The 14,441-nt window shown below is 33.7% G+C and overlaps 1 protein-coding gene and 1 long non-coding RNA gene across 3 annotated transcripts in view; one reads left to right on the forward strand and one right to left on the reverse strand.

The window, feature by feature from the left end:
* Positions 1–14,441, reverse strand: part of LOC146998583 (uncharacterized) — a 140,574-nt gene that overhangs the window by 46,100 nt on the left and 80,033 nt on the right. The gene's annotated exons all lie outside the window — the stretch shown is intronic.
* The window catches only part of CalpC (calpain C), a 159,458-nt gene that overhangs the window by 2,226 nt on the left and 142,791 nt on the right, over positions 1–14,441 (forward strand). Inside the window, exon 2 of one of the 2 annotated variants that reach the window (XM_085811133.1) lies at positions 840–1,936. The exons of the other annotated variant lie outside the window; for it this stretch is intronic. Within the exon in view, the coding sequence (XP_085667259.1) occupies positions 1,931–1,936 (6 nt within the window). The 5' untranslated portion in view covers positions 840–1,930. The remainder of the gene's footprint in view (positions 1–839; positions 1,937–14,441) is intronic. 2 annotated transcript variants of the gene reach the window in all.

The raw sequence follows: 14,441 nt of genomic DNA on the forward strand, positions 1-14,441 counted from the left end.
GCCGCCGCCGGAAATAAAATACTTTTATCTACTACACGCTAGCATATTGTTGTTCAATAAAGCCTAAGAAATTTTCAAACTTAATCTGGAAGGTTATTGAGCAATAAAATAAGCGATTTGAAAGCAAGCAACACAGTTCTTCAGCATATTTTTTTCCTACTTTTTAATGTGATTGATTTAAATAAACGTGCATTAAAGTCGTGAGATGTCTAATTAGACATATTTAGTATTTTTATGAAATTACACAAGAGGATTGATCAAAATCTTTACATACTTTTTCCTTTTTATGATACTATTTAAGGTAAGCGGCTAGCTTTTAAATAAATAAAACAGAGAATGTAAAAATACGCACGACAACCTCCAACACTCTATCAGCAACTCTAAAGATATGCTGTTTTAAAATATTTTGTGATTTTGTTGTTGAATTAAATTTTATGTCGCGTAACTGCGAAGAACGTGATATTTAATAAATAAATTTAATACACAAAAAGTTAATAATAAAAAGACAAACACATTTTTTATTAATCATCTTAACTGAGAAAATTGAATATTGATAGGATGAACTGAAAAAAGACTGAAAAAAATAAAGAAATGCATGTAATATGGTCCCTTAGGGCCACGCCTACGAGAGAACGCAATTCTGCGCTCCTTGCTACGATAAAATTCGTGGACTTATTCTGATGTTTCTCTTAGAAAGTGGGAGAAGTTTCAAATACAAAGCTATTCTCAAATCCGAAGGAGGTCACAAATCATAATTAACAATTAAGTATTTTATCGAGGAATTAAAATTATATCATTTATGCAGTTACCCATATTTAGCTATATTTTTGTTTATTTAGGATGCAGAGTCATTAGGAGTTTTCGAAGCAGGCCACATGAAAAATGTGCAATGCCCTTACCAGGACTCGGACCTGGACTTCTCGAATTGCCGCCGAGCGTGCTACCGTTACACCACAAAGGCATGCTTGAAGGAGAGAAAAAACATATCATAAGGTTACATTAAAAAAAAAAAAAAATATTTGCACTCCAGTTTTGATCAGAAAAGTGGGAATTTAGATGTGAAATAATTCATAAAATGCGCTGCGAGAGTGTTTACCCTATTGAATTTTAGAGAACTATAACAAATGCTACTTCACAATGAAAAAGTCTTTCCCTTTTAGTACTTCATTGGAACTACCTAGTCTAGCTGTTGTCACATGTGCAAAAGCAGGGTTTTAGAGCCGGGGTCTCCAAACGTTTTAGCCCGCGGGCCATATTTCACGAACCTTCGAGGGCCAAGATTTAGTTAGTTCATCATACCATGGTGATGCAATTATGACAAATAGCATGCACATGTTTCTAATCAAGGCAGTGAGATTTTTGCGAATGGATCTATACCGCTATGCTAATACGAAGAGACTTGTTTTTTAGATAGGTTTTTATGCAGTTTCACTTAACATAAATTTCTTAAAACTGTTTAAATATTTGCAAAAACATTCTTTCCCAGAATATCAGAGATTTCTTCGCTTTGCAATGTAACTTTACTTTTAAATGGATTCCCCTGACCTCTGTAACAATTTAATCAACGCATTTTGTTTACATTTTGATCAGGTGCAAAGTTTCGCTCACAGCTTTTCATATTTTGGGCAAGTTTTGCGTGAAAAAAAACCTGCAAAATTAAAATAAATTATTACATATAGCGTACGATAAGTAAGATTTAAACAAAATCGGTTCTGAAAATTTCTTTGAATAAACCTTGTTGTTATCACCAACTTCTTAAGAAGACTTTTGGCTTGCCGCATATTTAAAAAACCCCTATGCTGCACTGATACTATAAATTTACAAACATCCAAGCCTTCTCCGGGATTCGAACCCGGGCCTTTCAGCACGGCAATCAGCGACGCTAACCACTATACCAGTCGAGCAGCCTGAGCCAACCTATAATACTATTATGAAAGTAGGTGAAATATTTTCTCTTTAAAAGTACAATGACAAATTTTTAATAGATTGCTACAGTATTTCACTCATTGTAAATTTAGAAACAGTTGTATAATGTTTATAATATGCTTTATAGTGAAAGCGCATGACAGGTAATGTATTTGTAGATTGGTTGGCAATATATTTATACATTGTTTGGTAACATGCACATTAACTACTATAAAGTAGTTAATGTGTATGTTACCTTGTTTATTTTAAGTTTTGTAAAGATATTTTAAAATATTTGGCGAGCCGATTTAATACTGCTTATGGGTCAGATCCAGCCCGTGGCCGGTAGTCTGCAAATCCCTGTTTTAGAAGAGGGAAAGTTGATGAATTAAAAAATTTTGAACATCAGAGTTGAATTCCAAACTCTAGTTATTACTGTGCGACTTACACGCCTATACCATTTTTACTGATACAAACGCTATATCGCAACTATTAAATTCGACAGCATACGAGTGGATAAGACCACTGAACACTGGTAGTTCCACGTGAACTTGATTGGATTTAGATTCAGTGAATTATAAAGAACACTGGGTAATTAGTGTAAAGACAGGGATGCCTATGTAGAAATTTTTCTGAGAAAAACTGGGTCTTATTATGTTATACATGAGTAAAATCATGAGAAACGCACGTGAAATCAGCCCATTTATTGAGGTATTAATTCCAATCGAAGTATGTTGAGCAGTTCTTGGTCACTCACGGACAGTTTGGACTCAAAATTCCGGAAAATGAGTATGGGCGTTTGAATGTTTTTTGTGGATTTTTTTTGTATGTTTGGATTTTTTTTTATGTATGGATTGTATGGATATTTTTACGGTTTTCGCTATGTGCAATGGGAATACGAGCCAGTTTTCCTTAAAAAGTCCTCCACGAGGACATTCTTTATTCAAGTAGTCATCCCTCGCATACTTTACTTTTTCATTTAAATAAGCAACCAACCATCAGGAGCTTTAATAATTGAAGCCATAACTGCCAGAACTTCTTTCAGGTTCGATTTCTGATAAATTCTTAATGGCAGCCACATAGGTGGTAAGATGCATTTCCACGTATGAATGGTAGGTAGTTTTCCTCAGAATATTTTTCACGAAGGCATCATTCTGTCGAGACCGATGACTCTCGACAATTTTGCCACGGATGAATAACATTACAGGAAATGATATTTTAAAATTTAAAATGCACTGCACCTTTTTCTAGCTGGATTTAAAGATAATCAGTATCTACCCCTAGAAGGGCAAATAATTTTATCCTTTTGAAAATTTAGGGAAGTCTATATACATTTTAGTTCACTTGTTAGAAATTAAAGTATAAAATAAAATCCTCTATTTACGACAAAAGGCCCATAAGACAGAATACTATGCGTAGATCACAAGATTCATTCTTAACCCATGTGGTGTGTTTTATTATGTAAACAAAAACTTGTTTCATTTAGAAAGTTCCCCATGAAGTCATATGAAGCAAGCTTACGTAAATCTCTTCAGAATGTTTTGCCGTATTAAATTTAACAGAACCTTCTAATGGATATTTTGACTAATGTGGATGTCAAATAGTTTTAACCATCTAATGCAGAGATTCTCAATATTTTGACTAACGCGAACCATCTAAACAAAAATTGAAAAACTTTAGTACCACCACTACATTTTACAGTAATTATTTTTCAATTTCTCAATAGAAATATTAAAAAAAAATATTTTGCCATTTGCACAACCTGTTGGCTATTTGCATTAAATATGCACACATAAAAATATTAGGTTAAAAATTGGTTACCATTTTAATTATCAAAATTAAAGTTATAATATTTAATGCTAAAATTTATTGTGAATTTTGGGCTTCTTTAAGAGAGATCAGTTTCTTTATATCTGGTCATATTAATCTTAGCTTTAATCGCAAATTAGGATCCACTTTTAATTTTGTTCTGTATTTTTTTTTCCAAATATAACATGGAAGATAATATTTATTCACACAAATAGGTTGTGCAAAAAGGGAATAATAATTTTAATAGCTTTATTTGAAATGCCTTTAAATTCTTTTTTTTTTTTTTTTTTCGATTCAGCCAAAAGTTAACGTGTTATTTTTGAAATTTTCAGTTACAGTTCCATCACAGAAAATTTCTATCAATTGTTCTTTTTCTTCACAAGATTTTTTGAATTTAATCGTTAAAAATATTTTTTCACTTACTTTGTTTCTTTGCATGCCACATATGTACCTTTGCGTACCTTTTGTAGTACCTTTGCGTACCTCTTGTATACCACCGGATGAGAATCGCTGAGCTAATGGATATTTTGACGTTCCGAATGATTTAATTTGAATTTGAAGCATTATTCACTTATTATAGAAAACTTTTACATTCAATAAAAACTTAAGTCATTAAAGTGAATGAAATAACAATATATTTAATATTTATGCAAAACTTTTGTGTTAATCATTGCAAAATTATTTTATTATCACCTACTAGTCATTGCAAATGATATAGTACTTTGTATTGGAAATGAAAAGCGAATTTTCAGATGTCATCAAACTATAGACTTTATCAGCACAGAAGTAATGTTTCACATGCTTGAAGCCCGTAATTTCATGAGACACTGAATGACTTCATTATATATGCTTAACTCTCTCATGTGATCATAAATTTATGCCATGTGTATTATTGAAGAACACTTTTTTTTGAGAGTTTTATTGTTCTTCATTACTGTATTGATTGAATTATTATAACATCATTATTCTGCCTTATCAATGATTCCGTCATTGTTTTCTTAACTGTATAGTTTCTATATCCATTTACTATAGTATGGGAATTTAAAGCCAAATTGTTTTTTCTAGATGATTTTATGCAAATATTCCCAAGCAGTAATATCTTCCCACTAGATTGTAGGAAAACAAATCAAACAGATTAGTATCTCTCATTTTCCATTCCCAACAAACTACTACCCACATTGCTCCTGTGCCATCAAAGGTGTTTTCTAGAAAAACTTCTTTGCAAGAGCCTGCAGCTAGGAATTTCCGAATAGCATTAAGACAACTATATTCAAAAATCAACTGAAGGAGATTTGATGAGATAGAATTTTTACTGGGCAAATAATTGTAATTCAAATTTCGAAATTCATTCAATCATACAAAATTAAAACACGTTTTACCTTATGTTAAAAAAAAATGTAAATCTGAACGCTATACAGTATTCTTATATTTTAACTATATATTTGTTTAGATATACTCCTTTTCGATAAACATTTTCAAGCGTGTGAAAACTCGTTGTTCGGTATTCTTAAATTAATTACTTTTATTTTCTTGCTTTAAATAGAAGTTATTTATCATCGAATGGCCAGAAAAAGCGTTGCATTTGCAAATCAAGGGACATCTGAAATTCATTACCAACGCGTGAAGGTTCAGTCGTTTTAAATTGATAGAATTTTACTGATTTTTGAAAATGGCAGATTGCAGCAAGAATGTAGAGATTCTTGCATAGTTTAATGAAGTAGCTGCTTGACGTGAATTAATAAGCAATAATAAATATGATCTTTTTAATAATAAATATGAACTGCAAAAGTGTTTTTATTATTCTCATATAAAATCAACTGGGTCTGAGGGAACAGTAAATTTTCTTTATATAGTTAGCTGGAAAAGGACGAAACACTGGCATTCTGTTTCTCATGAAGAATGCCATCACTTATAATGCATTTATGTATTGCAATTATAAACACTTATGAAAAAGCATGAAATGAAAAAAAAAAATAACCGAAAGCTTTCAGATTTTATGTTACGTCCAAAAGGGCATTTTTTTTAACGTTTTGTGTGTAACCGTTATTTATTAAATGTCATGTTCTTCGCACTTAAACCACATAAAATTCAATTCAACAGCAATATCACAAAATATTTAAAAGCAGCAAAACAGCATATCTTTAGAATTTTAGTTCTCAATCTCGCGAGCTGGAGTTTTTTTTTAATTTTTTAAAATTTATTTATTTATTTTTTTTTACGTGCAGTGTTGCCATTGCTTGCTTTGAAATCATTGAGTTTGCTAATAAAAAATTCGTTAAAGTTTTATAAAATTTGAAATAGATAATAAAAAAAATTCGAAATTCAAAATTCGGGCTTCCAAGTGCCCATGCTCAGTTGGAGGACTACGTTATTCAAAATTTGATGGCTCTAGGTATCGTTGTTTTCCCAATATGTGAGAAACATTGATGCTTTATGCAGATTATCAATTATTGAGTTTCTTTGAATATAAAGGATAGCGACAATATTTGGTGGCAAGAGTTTGAAAAGTGAACCAACGCAGAAAGTGAAGCTACGCAAAAGGCCATTTTGAGACTAATAGCCCTTTGGGTCTAACGCCACTTTGGGCTAAAAATAAAAAAGAATATAGTTGGAAATTAAAATGAAGAGTTCTATGAAAGAAAGATTTTTAATTCACAGTTTGTTAAACAGGTTTTAACATCTCTGTCGGTTGAAATTCTGTCTAATGTTTGCATTAGCCAGCTAGTTTTTGGTCTTTAACACTCCGTGAAGGTATATTTTGTTTGCTTTCAGCAACGAGGTATATCACATCTGGTTTTGATTTTTTTTCACGTTTATTTGAGTTATTTCCAAGTGTCGGCTATTACTATCTTTTAAATGTTTAGTCCGTTAATGAATTTTTTATATAAGTATGCTGTAAGATAAGCCTATATAAGTAAGTGTGGATAGTTCTGCTGACGTCTTTTCTTTAGAAAAATTTGATACACCAAAGTATAGATTATATTGGCCAGTTTATAAAGTATTTCTCCGGTGTCCGCCGATAACATCGCGGCAAAAACATCGCGAACGAAAACGTCGCGGAGAAAACAACGCAAGGCGAAAACGTCGTGCTACAAAACATCGTGGGAGAAAACATCGCAAAGAGAAAACATCGCAGTTCTAAAACATCGTGCTACAAAACATCGTCGTCGAAAATAAAGCGGTTCAAAAACTTCGCAGTTTAAAAACATCGTCATCGAAAATATCGTGGTAAAAAATAAAGTATCTACAAATCATCGCATGACGATAACTTCGCAGACATGCTTTTTTCAGGTTTTAATTATTGTAAATGGATATTCCCATAATGATTTGTGAGCGCAGTATGTAAAGAAGGATAATTTTTATTTTCACATATTTTATTAACTAATAATTGTTTGCTGAAAACGTAAGAAGGAAACTTAAGCATAAAAAATTAAATGCAAATTATAGATTATACTTTTCATGAAAAATTACCAGTAAAAACTTTATAAAAATGATTTATTAATGGCCTTTGTTAGTTAACTATGTCGGTTTAAAATTCTATTAAGTGCTATAAGTTGCATTAATTTTCTATGCTTAAGTTTCATTCTTATTTTCTCAGCAAAAATTTATTAGTTAATAAAAAGTATGAAAGTAAAAATTATCCTTCTTTCCATCTTGCGATCACAAATCAATATGGGAATATCCATTTACAGTTATTAAAGCCTGAAAGAAGCATGTCTGCGATGATTTGTAGATACTTTATTTTTTACCACGATATTTTCGACGACGATGTTTTTAAACTGCGAAGTTTTTGAACCGCTTTATTTTCGACGACGATGTTTTGTACCACGATGTTTTAGAACTGCGATGTTTTCTCGTTGCGATGTTTTCTCCTACGATGTTTCGTAGCACGACGTTTTTGCCTTGCGTTGTTTTCTCCGCGACGTTTTCGTCCGCGATGTTTTTGCCGCGATGCTTTCGGCTGTAACCATTTCTCCCACCTTCTTAGCGTGCCTTCGTGGTGTAGTGGTTCTTCACGCTGGGCCGGTATTCCAGAGGTCCGTGGTTCGATTCCCGGCGAAGGCGATTGCTCATTTTTCATCTTGTCTGTTTCCAAAAAGTACCTAATGTCTCTACAGTGGCGCCCGAACTAAAAAGATGTTGGATGATGATTCTCCGCACCCAAGACTTGGCGATTGGGATCCCTAAAAACCCCAGTCGCCCTTTAAAAGGGGGAGTATATAAGGTTATTTCTCCCGCTTTCCTTGCGTGCCTTCGTGGTGTAGTGGTTCTGCACGCTGGGCCGGTATTCCAGAGGTCCGTGGCTCGATTCCCGGCGAAGGCGATTGCTAATTTTTCATCCTGCCTATTTCCAAAAAATACCTAATGTCTCTACAAGCTCGGCACAGTTTTATAAAATATATTTATTATTACCCATCCAATCCAGTTCTCTGGGTTAAGCAGTCTGCAGATCTCTAATTCGTCATAGAAAATTGTCCGTGTTTTCATTAAATTAAATGCTTTCGTGAACTTGTAAAGAGTTGGGCTCTAGTTGAAATCTGAATCCAGAATCATCTACTATTTTTACTGTGTTAAGTTTTGTAATGACGTTAGGTATTGTAATTGCTTCCCTTCTAAGAATTTTGTAAATAAGTACACGCATCTGCGTAGACATGAACCGACGCGAATGGTATTTTGTTTTCATGTAACGAAAATATGAGCTTTTACAGAATTAGGATTTCTTTTGATGCGGAAGACGTGAAAAATAAGCAGCGCCCTCGCCGGGACTCGAATATGCGCCGAGTGTGCTGCCGTTACACCACGAAGGCATGCAGAAGGGAGGATGAAAATATCTTATAAGCCTATCAGTCGTAAATGAGCCTATCATCGGCTGCAGACAGGTTAGGGTAGGAGTCCCTAATATGCCCACGGGCACCATTGCGCCCGTCAACGGTTTTACGTATGCCCGCTGCTGTGCAGTCACAATAAAAAATTGTTTAAGTTTTAAATAAAATGTTATGTAAAAATTTTTTATAGTTCGTAATTTATTAGAGGGATTTAATAAGTGTATTGTTTTAAATTGTGTGCTTATAATTTTAAATTGAATGACTAGATGTTCCGATTTCACCGGGATTGTCCCGCCATCTTGGTTAATTTTGTTACCTTAGCCCAGTTATTTGTTGAAAACTAAAAAATGTCAAATATCATTGATTTCAACAATAAATATCGTAAAATCAATGTACAGATATTCCACTTACACATGAACATCTTGATGATTGCTTACGAACAGGAATATCATCATACTCTCCTAATTATGAAGCAATCGCCTATGAAATGTAATGCCAAATATAACGAACTCATCGCTGCACTAGATAGTAAATATTTATTTTACATAAAAATGCAATTAATAATTTTTATATTTTAAAAGTTTAATTTTTGAATTGTTTTTGTAAATTATGTATATTATTAATGATATCAACTTATAAATTTACCTTTAAAGAATAAATTTGCTCCACCTATATTCTAGAATCTGCTTTCAGCTACAAAAAGGTTGGGAATCCCTGGGTTAGTGTTTTCTTTTCATCCCCTTTGGTGGCAAAATGGTTCACCGTGGGTGGAATACAAAACAGTGTCTGGACTTTGAAGGGAGCAGAATATATCAAAGCTTTCTTTTCTTTCCTTTTTCTGTCATCTGTGACAGAAATATACCATTAAGATTCTTTTATTATTAAAAAAATAGAAATATTTCTGTAAATAATACAGCCATATTTAATCCAGAAATGCCATCCTAGCTTCCTCTCACCTCTCAGCCTATTTGTTACCTTCCAAGGCAGCCTAACTTTTCCACATTTCCTTCTGCTTAGAGGAAAAAGTATTTTGACCATGGGGACAACGATGCATGAGTAGCAGTGATGTGAATGCCATTGTATAAAATGATGATGAAGGTTACTGTGGCTGAATTCCAATCTCTTTGGCCATGGACAAGCATTGTTTTATACTGAAATATAATTCATAGTAATTGTTCAACTAAAGTATGTAATTCGGAATGCAAATCTGAGGACAAGATACACTGAATTAAGTATCCAGCGTCTCAATCTGACAGAGTTACGTCTGAAGGAATTAAATGGTGTTATGAAGGAATAATTAATAATTTTCTATTATGATGGTTGAAATGTCAATGAAACGCAAATATACTTGAGACTATTAGGTGTTTCGAAGCAGAAAGCTTAATAAATCAACTGTGCTCTTGCCGTAATTAACCCGCAGGTCTTCTAAATACTAACTGGGAGGACTAGCTACTTACACCACGCCGGACGCCTTCATAACGGTACATTATCATTAAGGTGGCATCACTTTTATGCAAGTCGGTCGTTATTTGAAAAGACAGAAACCTTCATGAAGATGTCATCGTGTAACCAGTTATCATGTCTACTAGATAGCAGATATTCCCGCAAAAAATTCAAATTCAACGAGGCAGAATTGTTTTATTTTCATTTTTGTTTCCTGCTTTCGAAATTCCTAATGTTTCTACAATGTCGTCCGAACTAAAAGGTCGCGAATGATGAATTCGTTACTATCTGGATTTAGTTAATTGGGCCTTTTACCACTTTCTCCAGCTGCGCTTTAAAGCTTCGTTCACATGATGGTTTTAAAGTTATAACAGGTTTAAGCTGAGCTTTGTTGCTAAGCAACCAGACCTTGCTACGTCACAAAAATTGATTTTAGGATTTTGCCTTAAAAGCTCTAACTTTTCAACTGTATTTAAAGTTGGTATAAGAACCACCAATCACAGAAATGTAAACATTGATCGATGGTTTTGTGAGTCAACTGGATGGTTTTGCGAGTCAACTGGATGGCTTTGCTGAGTCCAACTAAATGGTTTTGCTGAGTCTACTGGATGGTTTCTCTGAGTCAAATGGATCATTTTACTGAGTCAACCTATAGAAACATTAGGTATTTTTCGAACAGGAGACGTGAAAAATGAGCAGTGCTCTCGCTGGGACACGAACCACGGACCTCTAGAATACACGTGCTGACCACTACACCAAGAACGCATGCTAAGAAGGCAGGAGAAATACCTAATATACTCCTCCTTTTAAAGGGCGACTGGGGTTTAGGGGACCCAATCGCCAAATCCTGGTGGTGAAGAATCATCATTCACCACTTTTAGTTCGGGCGCCGCTGTAGGGACATTAGGTTATTTCGTAGCAGGAAAAATAAAAAATGAGCAACGCCTTCGCTAGGACTCGAACAACAGGCCTCTCGAATACGCGCTGAGAGTGCTGACTATTACACCATGCTAGTGCTTAAGTTTATTTGAAAATGCATATTTATATCAGTATGTAAAGTCACCTTTTTTGAACGCCCTGCATACATTAATTTATAGTTTTTAAAAACTATTTGAATGCAGCAAACAAAACTAGAAAGCATTATGAATAAATAAAAAACAGAAAAAGAAAAATATCAATAAATAATTTTTTAGAATCTTAAAAAAAAAAAAAAAAAAGCCAAGTGTTTCTAAAAACAGAAAAAAGTATATGTAATAGGGTGGGTCGAAAAAACACCTTTTTTAAAACAATTTTCTATTGCTCTACCCCTAAAAAGCTTCCTATCGTTTAGTTAAGCCAAATGATCCCCCCCCCAAAAAAAACACCATTTGAAGTTGGTTAACCAACTTTAAATATAGTTATATCATTCGTTCGCGCATCGCACTGTAAGTTCTGAAAAAAATGGTGAAATTTTGATGGTTTTGCGTCTATTTTTTACAGTTGTTAAATTCACTATTATCGAAACGCTATAGGTCTTTATGGGAATTTTGGGCATGAGGATCATGCAAGATTGAGCAGCTTGATCATGCAAGATGAGCAAGCAGCTCATGATCCTGATCTGCTTTCGCTCAAGATCCTGATCTGCTTTCGCTCAAGATAGTTGATAACAGTAAATTGAGATCTCATTTTATACGTGAGCTTTTAAAACCCTACTCATAAAATTAGGCAGTTGATACATTTTATTCTGAATAGTTACGTACCTTTCTGGTTTAAAATCAAACCCACCAAAAATTTCACAGACCATCCAAAGATAGTTTTTGAAGCCATCGGAACATCACAATACCTAACAAAATTTGCTGCACGTCATCATCTCAGTAATCAAGCTGAATGCTTTCTTTGCTTATGCCGAAAGTTTCATCTTTGCAATGATTGTGCATGAAAGAAGACATAACAGAGAACTAGGGCTCTGTCGATTGTTGAAAGCTGGATCACTTTTCAAGGAAAAGACTGTTCGATACTTCACTACGCTAAAGCACAACTTCAAAGAAGCAGATTACGTCAAAATGATTTGGTCGGCTAGTTGCAATATCTCATCCGCCACTATTGGGGAACACTACAGATACGGACATCAAAAATCTATTAAAGACTGACATACCTCTTCAACCGTATTTGCCAAAGTTTACCTTGTCACCTGTAGACCTGTGCATCAAACTTGTGATCGAAGAAGCTAAAAATGTTTGTGGCTGAGATGCAAGGGACAGCTTAATTAAGATGACCCTCCTATCAAGGTCATTATGCCAGAATTTTGCAAAAATCTGGCTTTTAGGTGCATTCTTTGGAACAGCAAAAGAGAAAATGATAAATATAGTCACCGTTTGTTTATTAAAATGAAAGTAAAAATATCAGGCATTACCAAAATATTGCTAGTCTTATAAAAAATTATTTGAGCTTTTTTGCTCAAGCAATAAATAGTTTGAAGTTACAGATTCTAAACTTTTTCACGTTTTTCATGTCCCCAACTTCATATTAGGAACAACTGCATTTCATAGTTGTGAGTTTAATAATTATAAAAAATTAACATAAAACAGCAAAATTTCGCTACTTTTCAAAACTTTGAGTGCGATGTGCAAACTGAAGATATAATTTTGATTAAAGCTTTTTTTAAAAAATTTCCATTTATTTCCATTTTTCCATTTATTCATTTATCTACGGGTAACTTTTGCGAGGTATAGCGATAGAAAAATAATAATAATATTAAGAAAACAGTGTTTTTACAGCACACCCTAATATGCAGTTTCTGGTAGCAAACTGTATATTTTTACCTTGTTTTGCGATTAAAGTTTGTGACGTTAATTTTACGTGATAATGGCAACGAACTTTTATGTACGATTGGTATGAGACCCAAATACTTTATCAAGGAAAGATTTTGCCCTGAATTAAAAAAAAAAAAGGGCCTTTGTATCTTTCATAACCTTTCATGTCCTGTTGAGCAATATTTTGCTTCATGACTTCAAAACTACATTGGTATGTTTGATTAAAACTCTTTCCCTTCTTTAGCGATATTATTTTCAAAGCAACGGATTTGTTCAAATTGTTGCAAAATATTTTATTTTTCAAATATTAATGGGATGAAATACATATTTTTAGATGGTTTTATTATTTTGGTGAAATAACGATACAGATTATTATTGCTACGAAACTCAAAGAAAAATTTGAAAGAAGAGTATTGAAAAGACGAATTTGTTAACCTCAATAAATGAGAGAATATACAGTGAAACTACCAGTGGCTTATGCTAATATTATAAATGCTTTTTCCTCTTACACAACGAAAGCATCTACATTTCTGATAGTTAAATAAAGATCTATATTAAAATCACCAGTAGACTTGTTGTCCGAAGCTATTACCTCCATAATCGACTGAACTTGTTTGGAATCGTGCATAGACTTCTTAATGAAGTTTAAATACATTTTTGTTTTGAATTTGGTTCATTTTTAAATGCTGTAGCATCAGTGGTTTTTGAAAGACCTGAAACCACATAAAAGTAATAAATTAATAATAATATTTTCAAAAGCGTTGTAGAGTCATTAGGATTTTTTTGAAAGCAAAGAGATAAAAATTAGCACCCGCCTTCGCCGGGAATCGAAACATGGACCTCTGAAATACCTGCTCAGTGTGCTGACCACTACACCACGAAGGCACGCTAGGAAGGCGGGAGAAATACCTTACATACTCCGCCTTTTAAGGGGCGACTGGGGTTTTGGGGGGACCCAATCGCCAAATCCTGGGTGAGGAGAATTATCATCCAACACCCTTTTAGTTCGGGCGCCACTGTAGAGTCATTTGGATTTTTTTTAAAGAGAGATGAAAAATTAGCAACCACCTTCGGCGGGAATCGAATTACGGACCTCTGAAATACCGGCTCAGTGTGCTGACCACTACACCACGAAGGCAGGCTAGGAAGCCGGGAAAAATACCTTACAGCGTAAATGTAATTACTTCTTTTCCTTGCTTTAACATTAAAGCGAAGCAAGGATATTTTGGATTTTGATTTAGCCCATTAAGAATGTATTGCAAAAAACAACGAAAATAATAGACTGATTTTGTTTAACCATTGTGTACATATTGTTGCGTGCGTACGGGTTCGTAATAGATTGAATGCACAATATTCGTAATAGATTGAATGTTGTTAAAAGTTGATAAAATTTATTCTTATCACAAGAAATAAAACAAAATGCTGAAATGTTTCCTCACAGATATTCGTACAATATCACACTATTACACAGTAGTTATATTTTAAACTACTAAAACGTTAAATTGAACACAATTCAAAACGCAGAGAAAGCTAATCCGATTTCAAAATTTACCGCAGCTAAGTAAACAACAAAACTTCACTAAAAGAACTGAACTGAGATGTTTTTCTCCGGCTTTTATAAGTTTTTTAATAAGTTACGAGAAGTTTCTGGTATTTTCTCGAGGTT

The sequence above is a fragment of the Stegodyphus dumicola genome, chromosome 2 (assembly GCF_044657685.1).
Source record: "Stegodyphus dumicola isolate Sdum_Otavi_A_Nest chromosome 2, ASM4465768v1".
In the NCBI taxonomy this organism is placed as follows: domain Eukaryota; kingdom Metazoa; phylum Arthropoda; class Arachnida; order Araneae; family Eresidae; genus Stegodyphus; species Stegodyphus dumicola.